The 19266-nt window shown below is 40.1% G+C and overlaps 1 protein-coding gene across 13 annotated transcripts in view; it reads right to left on the reverse strand.

Moving 5' to 3' along the window:
• Positions 1-19266, reverse strand: part of COBL (cordon-bleu WH2 repeat protein) — a 299962-nt gene that overhangs the window by 152214 nt on the left and 128482 nt on the right. For 8 of the 13 annotated variants that reach the window (XM_034964106.2, XM_055115957.2, XM_055115956.2 and 5 more), the window contains exons 5-6: positions 15979-16076; positions 4060-4134 (exon numbers count right to left, since the gene is read on the reverse strand). In XM_034964106.2, the coding sequence (XP_034819997.2) occupies positions 4060-4134; positions 15979-16076 (173 nt within the window). The remainder of the gene's footprint in view (positions 1-4059; positions 4135-15978; positions 16077-19266) is intronic. The other 5 variants (XM_034964116.3, XM_034964113.3, XM_034964112.3 and 2 more) reach the window with 1 other exon arrangement.

Raw genomic sequence — 19266 nt, forward strand, 5'->3', positions numbered from 1 at the left:
GCACCACTGCACTCCAGCCTGGTGACAGAGCGAGACTCCGTTTCAAAAAAAAAAATTGGCAAAAGATTTAAATAGACATTTCTCAAAAGAAGACATACAAATGGCAAACAGGCATATGAAAAGATGGTCAACATCATTGATCATCAGAGAAATGCAAATCAAAATTACAATGAGATATCCTTTCACCTCAGTTAAAATGGCTTATATCCAAAAGACAGGCAAAAACAAATGCTGGTGAAGATGTGGAGAAAAGGGAACCCTCATACACTGTTGGTGAGAATGTAAATTGGCATAACTATTATGGAGAACAGTTTGGTGGTTCCTCAAAAACCTAAAATAAAGCTAGCATATGATCCAGCAATCCCACTACTGGGTACATACCCAAAAGAAAGGAAATTAGTATATTGAAGAGATATCTGCACTCTCCCATGTTTGTTGCAGCACTGTTCACAATAGCTAAGACCTAAGTGTCCATCAGCAGATGAATGGATAAAGAAAATGTGGTACATATTGTAAACCAAAAACGAAATTCTAAGGCTCCCTAACCATCTGAATGGACCCCTCTTCTCAGCCAAGGGGATTCCAGAGTTAACTTAAAAATCTAGTTCAGGCCATGACAGAAGAGGGGGTTGGACATGCCTCATTACACCCTCCAGCATTAACATCAACTCAGACCTTAAGTCTGCTAGGAAACATTTACAATATATTCTCTCTGAAGCCTGCTACCCGGAGGCTTCATCTGCATAAAACCTTGGTATCCACAACCCCTTATTTTAATCCAGACATTCCTTTCTACTGATAATAATGCTTTCAACAGACTGCCAATCAGAATATGTTTAAATCTACCTATGAGCTGGAAGTCCCCCAACACCCTGGTTCGAGTTGTTCTGCCCTTCCAGATTGAACCAATGTGAATCTTACATGTACTGATTGATGTATTATGTCCCCCCAAAATGTATAAAAGCAAGCTGTACCCCAACCCCCTCAGGCACATGTCGTCAGGACCTCCTGAGGCTGTGTCATGAGTGCATCCTTAACCTTAGCAAAATAAACTTTCTAAATTGATTGAGACTTATTTCAGTTACTTTTTGGTTTCCAATATACACAATGGAGTGCTAGTCAACTATGAAAAAGAATGAGATCTTGTCATTTGCAACAACAGGAGTGGAACTAGAGATCATCTTAAGTGAAATAAGGCAGACACAGAAAGACAAATACCACATGTTCTCACTTATTTGTGAGATCTGAAAGTCAAAGTGACTGAACTCATTGACAGATAGTAGAAGGATGGCACAGATAGTGGGGAACTCACTGGGGAGGTGGGGATGGTTAATGGGTACAAAAAAGTATATAAAGAATGAATAAGGCCTACTATTTAATAGCACGACAGGGTGTCTATAGTCAATAATTACTTACTTGTACATTTTTAAATAACTAAGAGTGTAACTGAATTGTTTGTAACACAAAATATAAATGCTTGAGGGGATGGATACTCCATTCTACATGATGTTATTATTTCACATGGCATGGAGGCATCAAAGTATCTCATGTACCCCATAAATATATATACCTAGTCTATACCCACAATTAAAAATGGATTAAAAAAACAAATTTATCAATGTTTTCCATTATCACATTTGGATTTTTAGTCATAATTGGAAAAGCATTACCCACTCTCATTATATAGATGAATTCACTTATATCTTCTGCTAGTATTTATATGGTTTCCATTTGCACACTTAGATTTCTGATTCATTCGATTTTTTTTCCTACTGTATACAATGAAAACATCTACACTTTTCTTTTTTCCTTATGGCTATTCGATGATCACAACTCTACTTATCAGTTTATTTCCCCCCACAAATTTGATGTGTTGACCCTGTTGTATACCATGCTTCGATATATAATTAGCTCTACATGTTCTATTCTGCTTCATTGAGCTAGTATAATTGTAATTATAATTACTGTAATTATAAAGGTGCTAAAACCTATTTTTAAAACTGGTAAGGCTTACCCATTCCTCATGCTTTTCGGGGTTTTCCTTATTCTTGCTTATTTTTCCAAGAAAACTTTATAATTAACTTAGCTCTGAAACAAATCCTGACTGACACTGTGATATATATATATATATAAATATATATCACATACATATATATATGTCACATATGTATCACATATATATATAATGAAATATAATTTAGCCTTAAAAAAGAAAACAATCCTGTCATTTGTGTCAACATGGATGAAACTGGAGGACATTATGTTAAGTGAAATTATCCAGACATAGAAAGAAAAATATTCCATGCTCCCATACGTGGAATCTAAAAAGTTGATCTCACAGAAGTAGAGAGAAGCTGGAGAGCGGAGTAGAAGGATGGGGAGAGATTGGTCAACAGGTACAATGTTACAGTTAGACAAGAGGAATACTCTCTGGTATTCTATCATACAGTTGTGTGACTACAGTTAATGTATTACACATTTCAAAACAGCTAGAAGAAACGGTTCTGAATGTTCTTACCACAAGGAAATAATTAATGTTTGAGGTAATGGATTTGCTACTTATCCTGATGATGACTACACAATGTGAACATGTATCAAAACCATCATACTTTACCCCATAAATATGTACAATGATTATGAATCAATTAAAAATAAAATCAAATTTAAGAAAATTTTAAAGAGCCATTGCCACACCCTCTTTTCTCCAAAAGAGTGCCTATGAGCAAAAGAGCCTTAAGTATAATTGTCATTTTATAAGTCTTAATAAGTCATTTTTTTCTTATACCTGCCAGAAGTCAATATCCAGTGTGAATGAATAACAAATCACTTTGCAAGTCGGATGGCTCCCAAATTTTAGCTATTGACAAATTTGAAAGATAATCTAATCAGGTATCATTCAAGGATCATCAAAGGATCATTCAAGATAATTTTTGAGGACAGGTCTCTGTGATTTTTGGCATGTTAGATCCTGAGAACTTGAGGAATTAAAAAGCACTGCTATAAGAGAACTTTTATCCTTATATACTATCTATGTAAAGTGTTTCCTGGGGGCTTACTTCAATAAAAATGAAGAGTCACATAATTAATGTTGAACCTTTTCTTATCAGTAAATCACGTTCAAACACAACGGATACATGAAATTTTTTAATTGTCTTTCATCTTATTAATGTCTTTTCAAGAAAAATTTACTTTCCATGTTTAACAATTACGTCAATAGTTGTAATATATTTATACTGTTTTGATTTATTTTGTAATTTTTATGAGAACTCATCCCAGAAAAATATTCTTCTACTTACAGTTTTATAATCACATCAAATAAAAAATATAACTTAGAGAGATATTTTAATTTTATAACATATTTTACTTAAAGTCCGTATTAAAGACTTTCAAGCATAAAATATGAATTGAATAGAATAAAATTTTACATGGGGACTGACCTGGAAATGTGAAATCAAGAAAATATAAACTTTCTTACTGATACAGAAGAGTCTTTCCATGTAATTTTTAATAGGTGATAGTAAAGATCCAACTTTTATTAGATACATTTAAAATGTCAATATTTATAAGATGTCATGAATTACATTCTCTTGAGTATTTGAAACTATGAAGAAACTTTATAGATGCCAACTGTGCAATGTGAGGGCACAGGTAGTTTTCAGAAATCCTTTCAAAGGCTCCGTGAACAGAGCGTAGGCTCAGAGTTTAGCAGCTGAGAGCTATAGGATTGGAAAACAGGACTGAGTAGCTCCAAAACCACCAGGCTACTCCTTATGATGCATGATGGTAGTTTCGGGAAGCATGAATTCAATTACCCTAATGAAGGCTTCTCCTGATCATGCTGACTGGCAAATAGAAAAGTAGAAACTAAAATATTCCACATATTCCAAAAGTAGCATGGGCAACCAAAAAAGAATCAATAGGCGGCTTTCGACTCTATCTAGACTACAAAAAACAAACCACCAAACTAAACCAGTCTGTGATTTCACTATCTAGAAGGTTGTGCAAAGCAAGAAGTTCCAAGCAATTAGCGGAAGCACCTGCTGGGGCATTAGTACTCACGTTCAAACCCCTTCCTGGGGCAGCCCTGGAGGTGTCCTCATCGCTGTCTGCACCCGACAGCACGAGCTGCTCAGCCTGGAACACAAGCACCAGGCCACGTCATCTCCAGGTGAAAGTTCAGACAGAAAACATAGTCCTTAGCGATCATTAAGGCAAAAATGCCAGTGTGGCCACAAGGCAGCAAACCCTTCACTTAATAGGTGTAATCTTTGCCACTTCTGCCAGTTTATGAACAGACCTGAACCAAAGTGCTCCCTGATTTGGAAATCACAATTTTGAAATCCACACTCACAGGAATGAGTTTTCTTTCTTTCTTTTTTTCTTTCTTTTCTTTCTCTCTTTCCTTTTTTTTTGACAGTGTCTTGCTGTGTCACCCAGGCTGGAGTGTAGTCGCATGATCTCAGTTCACTGCAATCTCCACCTCCTGGGTTTGAGTGATTCTCCTGCCTCAGCCTCCCAAGTAGCTGGGATTACAAGTGTGTATCACCACACCCAGCTAATTTTTGTATTTTTAGTAAAGACAGGGTTTCACCATGTTGGCCAGGCTGTTCTCGAACTCCTGACCTTGGGTGATCTGCCCACCTTGGCCTCCCAAAATGCTAGGATTACAGGTGTGAGCCACCTCACCCAGCAAAAATATGCAGTTTTAAAACAGTAGTGGGCGTGAAGTGATGGAGTTAGGTCAGCAAGCAAATTAATTAGGTTTTGAGGACTTCAAAGTTTTTTGTTTTTTGTTTTGAGCAGAGTCTCACTCTGTTGCCCAGGTTGGAGTGCAGTGGTGCTATCTTGGCTCACTGCAACCTCCACCTCCCAGGTTCAAGCATTCTCCTGCCTCAGCCTCCCGAGTAGCTGGGACTACAGGCACACGCCACCACACCAGGATAATTTTTTTGTATTTTAGTAGAGGCAGGGTTTCACCTTGTTGCCCAGACTGTTCTCAAACCCCTGAGCTCAGGCAATCTGCCCAGCTCAGCCTCCAAAAGTGCTAGGATTACAGGTGTTGGCCACCGCTCCTGGCCCAAGGACTTCAGTTTTAATCACTGCCCAGCTAATTCATTGGGTGTACACAGAAAAATTTCACCAAATATCTCACTCCATATGATCCAGAAAAGAAAAATGGTAATATTTCTTTCCATTGTACCAAAATCATCTGGTGCAACTGGAAAATTCAATTTCTAGACCCCAACCTGGCCTCTCAAATGAGAATATTTGGGTACATGACCCAACAATCCAATGTTTAAACTAGGTCTCAAGGTGATTCTTAGGTACTTTTGAGAACTGCTGTGTTAGGAGAATACATAATGTCAAGATGATATAAAACTATAATGCTTTTAAAACTTTAAAACACAAAAGCTTTAAAACAAAAAAGATATTTGCTATCCTTTATTTTAGCCAGTATCATATTCCTTTAAGTATATTTCCTATTAATATTTTATACACACATTCACACACATACGACACATACACATATACACACATACCTATAATTTTTTTTCCTTTAAGGTGATGTAGTAAAGAGTCACCTTAAGTTTTAAATGCCTCAATAATTCTCCATTCTTAGCATCTGTTCACTGAGACCTCTGCAGACTGACATCACAGGATTTTACAAATTATTTTAAAAAATTATTTGTTTCCAATCCTTTTTCTTGATAAAGAAATTGATACCACACCATACAATGTAAACCAGTGATTAATGGCAAGGACTTTGGAAAGACAGGCTTGGGTTTGAATTCTGGTGTTTATGAATTCCGGCATTTACCCGCACTATGCTCGGCTTGGAGCTGCTCAGCCTAAGTTTCTTCCCTGCAAAATGGAGCTGATAATGCCTCTCTCACCAGGTTTCTAGATAAACTAAATGAGGCTGCATTTAGCACAGCACCTCAAACCATAAAAATCACGAGAAACAAGAAGCTAAAATTTAACACAAAACCATAACAAATTATCCAATAAAGATAAGACTGAAGAAGGGATGTCTAGAGCAAAATACAGTAAAATAAATGAGAAGGAAAGTGATAAATGAAAGATAAGGTATAGAGAAATGAAAAATAAGAGGCGTGAAATGCACATCAGTCATGTCTCACTCCACCCTTGAACCAAATGGTGACTTCTTGAGGCCACCTGCTATGTGGGCTCCAGTCTAACTGATGCCAAGGAGCCATAAAATGCCACACACTGGACACCATAACTCCTACCCTATAGCCCAACAAGGGATAGCCAATCACTAACCAATGTCATCTCTGTAAACCAGTGACAATTCCTGTGGAACAACTTTGTATCAGCCCGCTCCTTGTCCCCCTTTGCCTTTAAAAACCTTCTTATAACCATGGCTGAATCTCTCCAAGGCAACCTGAAAGTGTGTCCTAGGCAGTAAGGCTCACCTTTTGCCCAACACACTCTCTACATTAATCTTGCCTCAGTTTCTTTTTTTAGGCCGACATATCTGGTCTAAGTCGGCAGGATTCAGAGTGCTCCTCACACCAGCACCCAGCAGCGTTTTCTCTCAGACCCAGCTCTTGGTACCAGCAACGTATTGGGTCCCCAGCTCCAGAGGATCCCGGGGTGCAAAGGGTGAGACCTCCTGAATCCGGACCACCCTATGATTTTCACCTGGGCTGCCCTTTCCACTGCTCCCTTTCTGGAATGGAGGCTCTATCTTTGCCTTGCAGGCAAGTGATTCAGGCACCAGTGATTAAAGAGGAAAACTACCTTTTCCACCTTGGAGCAGGTAGGTCAAGGTATTGGCAGTTTTGCACTGCTGATATCACTTTACATAGCACGCTTTTAAAACTGCAGCTGCTTTCTACTGTTTATAATTTGGACTTTAAAAAATTTGTGACCAATTCCTATTAGTTTTATACCAAAAGGTGCATGAACGTGAGTTCTCTCACCCCCACATTAAGAGATTTGAGATTTTTTTTAGAGACCGCTCCTTAAACCCCCAGAAAAACTCTTTAAATGCCTAAACTGCCTGCAGACCTTTCTCAGTCCCTTGGAGATGTAAATCTTACCATGTCTTGGAAATGTTAACATGCATTGTATTAGCTAAGCAGCATTCCAGCTGAGAACAGGTTTGATACATAGTTAATGTTCTTGGGACATACCACAACATTTATTTCCTCAGTGGATATCTCTTGCTCAGGAAAGAAACATTTATAAGAAATTAATTTGAATTATTTGTCTCGGATACTCATTTATAATCCTATCTGCTGAAGGAAACCAAAATATTCCTCTCCTAAGTACTGGTGATTGGTAGCTGAAGAAGGTTAACATCCAGGGAGACACTGCCCCTTCCTCTGGCTTGCCTGATGGCAGAGAGGCAATTTAGAAAGACAAAGGTTTTCCTGCCTGCCATTCTTACCTAAAGATAGGCTCCATTATAAGACTTGCTTATGGGCTCAGAGACAGCAGTGCCAGGGAATCTAGGTGCAGTCTTTATTCATCCCATAAATTTACCTTCCCACGTTTTCCTGCCTTTTGGCACTACCCCCACAGGCAGCTTTTGTTTTCCTGTCTTTCCCACTGTCTCTTTAAATCCTCAGTCTGGACCTTGTATACAGACGGTCAGCTGAGAAGCTGAGACCCTAGGGAATACGCTAGACAGGACAGATGGGGCTTGTACCCCATTTGCAGCTAGCAAAACCTTCCTTATTTTGAAGTTTTTCTGGTGGCTCTGGGTCTTGTGAGGACTGTGTTGCACCTCTTTGGAGATACTTGGCAAGTCTCTGGTTAAATCATAACCTTGGTTAAGTCGTGTTAGTTTTGGTGAGTCACTTGGAAAGGTACCTTTGGTTTAAAAGAGGAAAAAATTAAAAAATACAAAAGCAGGGATATTGGCTGATTTGTCCTGGCTAAAATCTGATAAGAGACTGAAAAGATTCAGGAGCTCTCTAGTCAAAAGGTAACTTAATGAATAACTGATATTTGGGATATATATGTATACACACACAGACACACACACACAGACACACACATATATGCACCCATATTTTTTGAGTCCTCTGTTCTCTCTATAAAAGTTTCTCAGTTGATTGAATCTCTTTCTTCTTAAACCCCTGCTAACCAAATATACTCCCTTGGTCTGCTTCCCTTTTGAGGACATGATTTTTGCCAAAGATAATGTAAAATTCATTGGTATTTACAAAAGCTTAAATTCTCTCTCTGATTTGAAATGTAAATTTGCTACCTTGTTAAATTTTGTGAGGGCTTTAGGCATATGAGACAGATAAACTTTAACTTGTTCCATTTACAAAGGCACAGTTTGAATCCAAATGTCCTTTTGAACTAGTGAATTTCACCTGACTCGTGGCTAAAATCTTAAAATCAAAGCTATGAAATCTTTATTTTTGTCTATGTTCGTATGTATACATGTGTACACGTCTGTGTTTGTATATTGTCTACATGGTACCAAACTGACTTATAAGTGAATCAGTTCTCATAAATTTAGTAAATAAGCCCAAATGCTTTTCAAGTTCATGTGACTTTAGTAATCTTTGGTAAATAAGGCTAGTTTTAAAATTGCTGGTAAAATAGAAATATTTTCAGAATTTAATTTAGAGATTTTTGCCTGGGTCTACTAGTCAAATAGGTTTAGGCTATTTCTGGTAGGTGTTTAAGGTCATAAAACTGTTGCTTCTGTGATATTGTTGATACCTGTTTGATTCTGGGGTATAGACAAGTGGCCACGGGAAGGCCTGGGGACACGTGGATGTCTACAGCACCTAGGCCAAGAGCTGTGGGGCAGAGCTACGCTACATGTCTTCCCTGGCTCACTTGTGCCTCCTGAAAATGCTGGGAGGGGTTGGTTCTCCAGGCATTGCTTCCATAACTCTGTCCTTTTTTCTGGGCTCTGTATCAAGATACATAATTAAAATTGCTTACTTCTTAAGACTTTTCACAAATATTTGGGATACTAAGAGTTAACATTGAAATTAATATATGTAATTAAATCTACTAGATAAAAGAGAAACAATTTGTATCCAAAGAGCACAAGAAAAGTAAAATGCATTTTTGGTTTTAAAAAAGGTTATAGCCAGGTGCAGTGGCTCACGCTTGTAATCCCAGCACTCTGGGGGGCTGAGGCGGGCAGATCACCTGAGGTCAGGAGTTCGAGACCAGCCTGGCTGACATGTGAAACCCCACCTCTACTAAAAATACAAAAATTAGCCAGCCATGGTAGCAGGCGCCTGTGATCCCAGCTACTTGAGAGGCTGAGGCAGGAGAATAGCTTGAATCCAGGAGGCAGAGGTTGCAGTGAGCTGAGATCATGCCACTGCACTCCAGTCTGGGCGACAGAGAGGACTCTGTCTCAAAAAAATAAATGAATAAATAAATAAATAAATATAAATTTAAAAGGTTATAAAAAAGACATAAAAATATAGTTTTTGTTGGCCGGGCACGGTGGCTCATGCCTGTAATCCCAGCACTTTGAGAGGTTGAGGTGGGTGGATCACATGAGAGTCAGGAGTTTGAGACCAGCCTGGCCAAGATGGTGAAACCCGGTCTCTACTAAAAATACAAAAATTAGCTGGGCATGGTGGTTCGTGCCTGTCATCTCAGCTACTGGGGAGGCTGGAGCAGGAGAATCACTTGAATCTGGGATGTGGAGGTTGCAGTGAGCCAAGATCATGCCATTGCATTCCAGGCTGGGCAACAAGAGCGAAACACACTCTCTCACTCTCTGTGTCTCTCTCTCTCTCTATATATATATATACATGTGGTTTTATGTGGTTTTTGCTAAAGGAACAACAATTTTGCATGGCTTAAAGGTTATTTAAAAGCTGTTTTAAATTAATGAAATACAAAAATGATAGATAAAACTAAATGGGCATAGGAAGTTAGAAAAAAATGAAAAATATTGCAAAAGGTTATAAAAGATTTATAGAAACTTATCTGTGTGGTCAAAGCTGAATGAGGTTGGATGGATTTGTTTATAAGGTTTTATTAAAATTAGGTTTATTGGTAATAGTACATTAATACAAAGGCAAAACTTGTTTTTCTCTTTTGAACAGGGTTTTCATATAGTATTGATAAAAAATAATAAAAGGTGTTATTTACCTTTTGAATAAGCTGCAATAAAAAAAGAAGAGAGAGGAAGACACACTCACCGTGTCTTTATTAGGTCTGAAAACTGAGTCTCTCTTTTTTTTTTTGAGACAGTCTCGCTCTGTTGCCCAGGCTGGATATGATCTTGGCTCACTGCAACCTCCGCCCCCTGGGTTCAACCTAGTCTCCTGCCTCAGTTTCCCGAGTAGCTGGGAATACAGGTGCCTGCCACCATGCCCGGCTAATTTTTGTATTTTTAGTAGAGACGGGGTTTCTCCAAGCTGGTCAGGCTGGTCTCCAACTCCCGACCTCAGGCGATCCACCCGCCTTGGCCTCCCAAAGTGCTGGGATTACAGGCATGATCTACTGTGCCCAGCCAAGTCTCCTCTTAATCAAAGAGTAAATGTTTTTGCTTTTTGAAATCTTTGAAAAAAATCACTTTGACTAAATGAATATTATTTTACTGTGATCTCATTTTGAAATCAAGTGTTTCAAGCCTTTGACATTTGACAAACTTCCTAAAATGAAACTTCAAATTCTAATGAGTCTTTCTCACATTGAACTAACTTTTGGAGATTAGGGCTCCTGGAAATCCAAACAGGGACCCTGGAACTCCAAGAGTGGCATATTAGGCATATTTGGTATGTGAAAATCATACTGGAAGCATTGTTAAATAAGAGTGTTTAACTTTCTTTTTTGTTTGTTTGGTTGGTTGGTTTTTTTGGGGACAGAGTCTTGCTCTTTCACCCAGGCTGGAGTGCAGTGGCACAATCTTGGCTCGCTGCAACCTTTGCCTCCCAGGTTCAAGCAATTTTTGTATTTTAGTATTTTGTATTTTTGTATTTAGTACTCCTCAGTAGAGATGGGGTTTCACCATGTTGGCCAGGCTGGTCTCAAACTCCTGACCTCAGGTGATCCACCTGCCTCGGCCTCCCAAAGTACTGGGAATACAGGTGTGAGCCACCGCGCCCAGCCAAGAGATGGTGCTTAACTTTCTTCAGGTTATTTTTATATGAATATGCTATTAATATGCATTCTATAATTGTAAAAGATACTGAAAAATTTGATGTGTCTTGACATAAACAGTAAATTGCTTTATTCTGATGCTCTCTTTTCCTAAAAGTTCTTTGTAAATGCCAAAGCATTGTATCTTCAAGGAACCTTATGAAGAAGATCACAACAAGCACTCTGAATACAAGTTTCTGATAATTTTGGAGATCATGCCATTGAACAACGCAAAAAGAAAAAATCCAGTAATCTAATTTCAAACCTGATGAGTTCATAAAGATCGCTAACCCAACTTCAAGCAGAATAAAAGCTAAGTACATGGCACTGAAGTGACAGAGCACTGAAATGATTTTTGTGACTTCTTTTTGTTTGAAACGCAGTAGGTTCTTTTCATGTTTTGTTTTCTAGCATCAAGAAAACTTTTCTTTTTGAGCTATTTATAGCTTACAGCAATTGGGTAAAGTACACTATGGTGGGCAAACTGAGACATTTATCTTTCATTCTACCTGATTTCTCCAAAACTCAGAAACTATTTGTATTTTCATTTTATGGCAATATACTTACTTGCATAAGTTCAACAAGGATCTGTTTTGTAACAAGACACATTGAAAGCACTGGTTATTTTACCAAGGCTTAGACTGGAATGACAGATTTTCAGATATGACCAGACTGGTTTGAAGGGCTGAAGTTGACTTTATAGCCAGTGGACTTAGAAAATGGCTGGCCCGGTTCCTTGTCGACATGGTTCCCTTACAAGGTTGCTGACCTTGCGGTAAGTAAAAGCATGTCACTTTCTGACAGGCCCAGTAATCTCAAGATATTTTGAGATCTCGAGAAGAAAGAAATTCACTGAATTCATACAGGTATTACCGGCACAGTTAGACGGTAAATCCTTAACTTGGCTTCCTAGCCACAAGAGGCTTTTAAAAATCTAATCTGAGATTCCTTAACCAAAAAGTTCCAGCAAAGCCAACTAAAATGAGTCAGTATGGCCACTCTTATTGCTGCATCTTATGCAAATAATCATGCCAAGTATAATAAGTGTAAAACTAATTTTACAAATAAACTGGTTCTACTATGATTTATCTTTGGTAAAACTGGAGGAACTGGAAAAATTATTTTTCAATAACCCACCTGTTATTCAGTTCTAGCAGACTATTGTTTTTGTGATATTATTATTTGCCCACAATTTGGACTGAATCCTGAATTACCTCCTGGCTACAAGTCTCTAAAGAAGCAGCAGGATGTAATGTTCTGCCTGATGTTTTCAGTTGTTCCCTAATGGAATTCAGGTTTGTTTGATCTGGCATATAAATTATCTTTCTGACTATAATCCAATCCTGTGTGCATTACGCTTTTACTGTTCAGATTATTAATACTATATATTGCTTGTGGTTTTATTTCTTCTGAGAAAACTAAAACGGTATTCCAAAGACTAGAGATGATTCAACAAGCAACAGCAGCTAATAAATTTCTGACGTGACTGAGGTTTCATTCTTGCCACTCTGTAATGCCATCCTAATTTGGCTTTGGGGTTCCCTTAAAATTCCTCACTAAAACATCTTTTCTTTCCTCCCTAACATGGGACAGGGCTATCTGAGAATCACCCTTCCCAGTGACAAGGGACCCCTTGACACTCAGCGTTTAATCATCAATGCTTTCAAGAAGAAATATTTTGTATCAAAAGAGGGAAATGAAGAAATAAATACACTTTTTATCCACAGAATGTGAGCCCCTTTTAATTATCAGGCCCAGGGAAGCATTGAAATGCAGTGGTGGTCATGTCCCACACCCGCCTGAGCTAAATAATTAGCTCTTAAAGCCAATTGCTACTTGAGCCGTAACACTGAGTGAATTTTTTGCCAAGTAGCTACAAAATGCCATACACTGGACGCCATAACTCATCTGCCGCAGTTCAGGAGTGTACAGTCAATCACCAATCAGCGTTATTTCTGTAAACTAGTGAGAATCCTTGTCAAACAACTTTGTGTCAGCCACACCTTCTTCCTTTTTGCCCTAAAAAACCTTCTTGTAACTACGGCTGAATGGAGCATTCCCCAAGGCAAACGAAGTGTGTCCCAGGCTACAGTCCTCAACCTTGGCCCAGATAAACTATCTATATTAATTTTGAGTCAGTTTCTTTCTTTAGGTTGACAATGGTGAAAAACAGCCCCTTGCAATCCACAGAGAGGACTCGATCACTGACTGCGCCTTCACTGCTGTGTCGACAACGGTGAAAAACAGAAAGTCCCTTGCAATCCATGAACGGGACTGGATCACTGACTGCGCCTTCACTGCTGTATCGAAATGGTGAAAGACAGAAAGTCCCTTGCAATCCACGAACGGGACTGGATCACTGACTGCACCTTCACTGCTGTATCGAAATGGTGAAAGACAGAAAGTCCCTTGCAATCCACGAATGGGACTGGATCACTGACTGCACCTTCACTGCTGTGTCGACAATGGTGAAAAACAGAAAGCCCCTTGCAATCCACAGACGGGACTGGATCACTGACTGCACCTTCACTGCTGTATCGAAATGGTGAAAGACAGAAAGTCCCTTGCAATCCACGAACGGGACTGGATCACTAACTGCACCTTCACTGCTGTGTCGACAATGGTGAAAAACAGAAAGCCCCTTGCAATCCACGGACAGGACTGGATCACTGACTGCGCCTTCACTGCTGTGTTGCCAGATGTGGTGTCTCCCCACACCCTGAACTATCAGAAGCCGAGTCAGTCTCCACATCTCCAGCTTTTTAGGTGACCTTACTTTGCTAAAAACGAAAGTCTTTCTAGATTTTTTACTTGGTTTTTCTGGCCATTTCATCTTTTACAAGGAAGAAGACACAAAGAGAACAACTACTTGAGGTCTAAGGGTGAGGAATGAGGAATGAGGAATGGTGGATTTTACTGTGAACTGGTGTCCTCAGGATCAAGGAGGACAAGGGTGAACAAAGTCCCAGCCAACTTATCTCAAAAACGTCAGGAAAAAAAAACCAACAAGACAACATTCAAAGAGTGAGCAAAAATTCAAATACAAAATTCTGATTCTCTTTTTTTTTTTTTGAGATGGAGTCTCGCTCTGTCGCCCAGGCTGGAGTGCGCTGGCATGTTCTCATCTCACTGCAACCTCTGCCTCCCGGATTCAAGCGATTCTCCTGCCTCAGCCTCTCAAGTAGCTGGGGTTACAGGTACCTGCCACCACACCTGGCTACTTTTTGTATTTTTAGCAGAGACGGGGTTTCACTGCATTGGCCAGGCTGGTCTCGAACTCCTGACCTCAGGTGACCTGCCCACCTCAGCCTCCCAAAGTGCTGGGATTACAGTTGTGAGCCACCGCGCCCGGCCACAAAATTCTGCTTCTGTGATTTCAAGTAATTCTGACAGGAAAGGAAGCTAGGAGAGGAGGAGGGAGAGTAGGGGGGAAGAGAGGGGGAGAGGAAGGGATAGTTGGAGAGTGGGAGGGGATAGAAAATGTCAGGGAGCCAAAGGTCTTACATAGACATGCATGGAGTACAGATTTTTCAAAGGACATGCAGAAACATGGAGAAAAGCACAACATGGGGAAAAGCTCAATCTCTTAAGTACAAGAGAATCACAAAACCATTACCGAAGCTTCAGCAGAGGTGAATCTGAGGTTTGTGAAAAACTCTTAAAGACAGGAAGTCTGCCAGTTCGGCCGAGCTCCACTGGACCTTCTGTTCTCATCTGGCTCTCACTCTCCTCCTCCCTTCCCAAACACCACAGGGCTACAGGGACATGCTGGCTCTGCACGCAGACACATCTGTGTCTAAGCCTGGGACACTAAGAAGGTTACTTTATTTCTCTGAGCTCTGGTATCCACATCAGCAAACCTGGGTAAACCACAATTCTAACAGCAGAGGCTGCACCACAGGCCACTGAAGGGCAGGAAATCAGGTGTCCGGCCTTGGGCTACATGCACCTATCTGCACCATGGCACTGAGAAGGTCTCCACACAAACTTGAGTCCCCAGTCTTCACATCTCTTGTAGAAATGTACAGATGGAGCACACTTCCAAACTGAGCTAGTGGAATTAAAACCTAACATTCACTGGAACAGTTTTGTCTTTTTTAGTCTTATTTATTAGTAAGGATAAAATACTAGATATTAGTAAAATATACTTGTGAAGCAAATATAAATACGGATAATGAGCATTTTCTTTTCTTGGTAGTCAGAAGGCATTTATGGGTTTGATAATCTTATAATTAATTATAAAAATCTTCATTTTTATTCTGGGTACTATGACTTAATTACTCTAGAATACTGTATCCAAAATATGACTCTGAGATGTGTTTCATAAACACCAACAAAATCAATAAAATTAACATCACATAGTACATTCCCAGATCATATCAGGAGGACCAAAGAACATCTAAAATTTACTAGCAAGAAGACAAGTTCAATGATTGATACTCTTCTCTGCCACGAGGCATAAGCTACAGTTCACTGTTAGCAATATTGGCTATTTACACTTAACTATAACATCCATTCACTCATTCATTAATCTAAACAAGATTTACTGAGTTTCAGCCACAGGCAGAGTTCTGTGGAAGTACCGGAACACCCACAGGCAGAAGGGCTCATGGCCCCAGTCATCAGGAGCCCACAGGCTTCCTATCCCCCTAGTGAATAAACCACCATCACCCAAGATTACTCCTTTTGGAATCAAGTGTGGAAGCACAGCCTGTCATTCCAGTGCATACTAATAAGCTCTCTTTTACCTGAAGGAATTAGTATTCTTAAATAGAATTGTTTAGAAAAGTTCCAGGACAGGTTGAATGCATGTATTTCAAGAGACTATTTTTTTTACATGATACAAAATCATATGTGTATTTAATCCATTACCTTACTATTGCTTCTTTTATTAACTTTGAAAAATCCCAGAAATTTTTTCTTCTCTTTATCTGTCTCATCATTGCCAAGTGATGATTTCCTAAAGGTTTCTGGAAAAAAAAAGCACTAAGTTATTTTTCAGCATCTGAAACAAGAGATTAAATACTTTACTTAAAAAATCTTAATAAATGAATCCTCTACTCTTAAACTTTTAGTTCTTGTAAGAGAGGGAAAGCCATCAACTATTTCTTTCAAAGCTGTCCGAGCCACTTCAAGTCCTCAGGCCCATTTGGGAAATCACTACAGGTTCTTACACAGTCTTTTAGGAATGATGGAGGCATTTTCTCTGGGTGTGGTTGTGCCCTTTTGGAGAATGACAAAATAAATAAAGTTCTAGGGCAGAGCTGTCCAACAGAAAGCTAAACCAGACCACACATGTAATTTTACATTTCCTAGTGGCTACATTAAAAAGAACCAAGTAAAATTAATTGTAATAATTTCATTTAATCCAATACATCTAAAATATTGTCATTCTATCATGCAGTCCATATAAAAAGTATTGATGAGATATTTTACATTGGTTTTGGTGCTAAGTCTTCACAATCCAGCAGCCCTTTAGGCTTACAGCATATCAGTGTGGACTCGGCACATGCAAGAGCCACATGAGGCCTGTGGCTGCCAAATCAGCACAGCTCTAAGACTGCAACATCAGTGCAATACACCTGCTTTAAGAATTATGAGTGAGGTACAAACTTTAACTAAATGAAATAAATCAGCAGCTTTCCTGCTCATTTCCAGAAAATGGAGTAACAGCTATGGGCTCCCCAGGTGGTATTTGAAACAACTGCATCAAATCTCCCAGGAACCACCTTTCCAGATTTTCCTTCCTCTGCTGCATCCAGAACGTTTTCCTTTCAAATTACATTCTCTAGGGGAGCAATTGTTTTCTTCTTTCTTTTTCCTGAAGCTCTAAATCCTCAACCCCTCTTGAATTTTTCTTCATCAGGATTCTAGAGCCAGGCTGGAACCTTCCAAATTCCAGACAAGCACACTGAAGCCCAGATGTGTCTGTCAGCTTACAAGACAGCCATGGGACGTGGTTCCCAAAGCGAGATGGAACCTGCAGCATCAGCATCGCTGGGAACTTATGAGAGATGCGAATGCTTGGGCCCACTCCAGACCCCCAGAATAAGAAACGCTGGGTGCAGGGCCCAGCACTACACAGTCAAACTAGCCCCTAAGGAGGCTTAAGCTGAGGGTCTGGAGAACACGCTTGGGAGTGGTGCTGAGAGATTAAGAGCGCCCATGTGTGAGGCACACTTCGGAAAACCACTTAGCTTCTCCAAGCCTCAGCAGCTTCATCTGCAGGTTGAGGGTGAGTGCATCAAGCATGCAGACGGCACTCACACAGCTCAGCACACTGCTCACTAGTGTCATGATTTGCTCAGGAAAGGCCTTTGTCATTACTTCATTCCATTCTTCTCTGCCAGGGCATACAGATATGACAAGAAGAAGGAAAGTGGAGGTGTTCCTGGAGGATAGAAAAATGATTTTTCCCATATCACTGCCAACTGATAGCAAGAGCTCTATACCATTGGTGGCAGAATCATGGACTGGGATTTTACAAATTCTGCCATCAGACTATTAATGCAAACAAGGTAACCCTCAATTAACTTCTTGACCTGCTAATATATGATTTCACATTTGAGTTAGAGAACACACACAGCAGTCAGTGCATTAATAACACAGGCGTGAATACTGATAGTGTCCACACAGCAAAGCAAAAACCCAGCACACACGCTCCTGATATCACGCTGTAGGAGCAAAGGTGCACATCCTAGCCACCAGGGCAGGGCCAGGACACTTGGTTACATGCAGGAGGCTCCAGTGGAGGCACTGAGCAGGCTCCACATCGCACAGTACCCAAACCAGAGGGCCCACTGCAACATGGTGCAGCAGCACCAATGCATGTGTGCAAACGCGCTGTAAAGTTAGTTGCAGCAAGCCCTCTATTAGGTACAGAGCTATAAAGAGGAAAACAGAGCACACAGTTAAGACTGCATCTAAACTATTATATGCTTTAATATGTATGTTTATAACCAAGGATGTTTCTAGAATTGAGTGGTATGTGACATGGACCAACGGATGCTCACGAACTGACGATGGGGTTACACTTTCCGTTCACGATGGCTTTATCCAGATGTGACCCCATCGTAAGTCCAGGAGCATCCTGAATGCATAGCACTTTCACACCATGGTAAAGTTGAAAAATCTTAAGTTGAGAAATTGTCTATGTTGAAACAGATGGCATCATAGTATCCTACTGATAATCGAGAAGTAGAGCATGTTCCTAGTACACAAGCTGTATTACACCGACCACAGAAAGGACAGACTGCATCAGAAAACTGCAATGAGATCTAGCCTGTTGTTTCTCTTCTTGAATGAGGACAGTGGCTGATCATCACCTCTAAGGACTGAGGTCGGCTCCCTGACGAAGGGTCCAGGACAGCCCCGGCACCAGAATGCCCCTCAATAGTGGGAGAGACACTTTCTCATGCAGCTACAGCCTGCAGCTGTCTGGAGGCACCAGGGGCCTGTGACTCACAGTGCTGAGCTGCGCCTAACACTGATTGTCTATTTTTAGAGGTGAGGCTTTGGTCTCAGTCACTGACTGATAGGGGCCTCCTATGAGGCCTCTAGAGGCTTGGCAGACACTGAAGAAGAATTGGTTTGGGAGCAAAGTAGGAGAACTCAGTGTTCCCATCAGCCAAAATTTCCAGAGGCTGCCCAGCTATAAAGCAGAGCAACAATGAACAACTGATGCGTAGCCAGCCCTCGAACACACGCAAGTGAGCTCTAGAACCCATGATGCCTATGGTATAAGCTGAGGGTGGCATTTATTTTGTTTGAATTTACTCTAATTTACACGTAATTAAATATTAAGAAAAGTGTGGGAACTCACACAGTCTGCAAGAAAGTTTTACTTTCTGAAGCATTACAATTATTTGAAAAATGTTAAAGATGAATTGCAGAGTGGCAGAGAAGGATGAAGGACCCTTAAAGACCAACGAGTCCAAACCACTCATTTGTCTAGAGGAGGAGACTCAGTGACCAGAACAAGGCCAGTAAGCAGTAAATGGAAGGGGGGGACCAGGTCAACATCTGCAAATGTACAATGGGCATTCTACATATGTATATACATATATGTATATGTTTAAGTATATATATATACACACACACACACACACATATATATCTATATCTGTCTATATATACATATAAACATCTCTTTCTGTATAG

The sequence above is a fragment of the Pan paniscus genome, chromosome 6 (genome assembly GCF_029289425.2).
Source record: "Pan paniscus chromosome 6, NHGRI_mPanPan1-v2.0_pri, whole genome shotgun sequence".
NCBI lineage: Eukaryota > Metazoa > Chordata > Mammalia > Primates > Hominidae > Pan > Pan paniscus.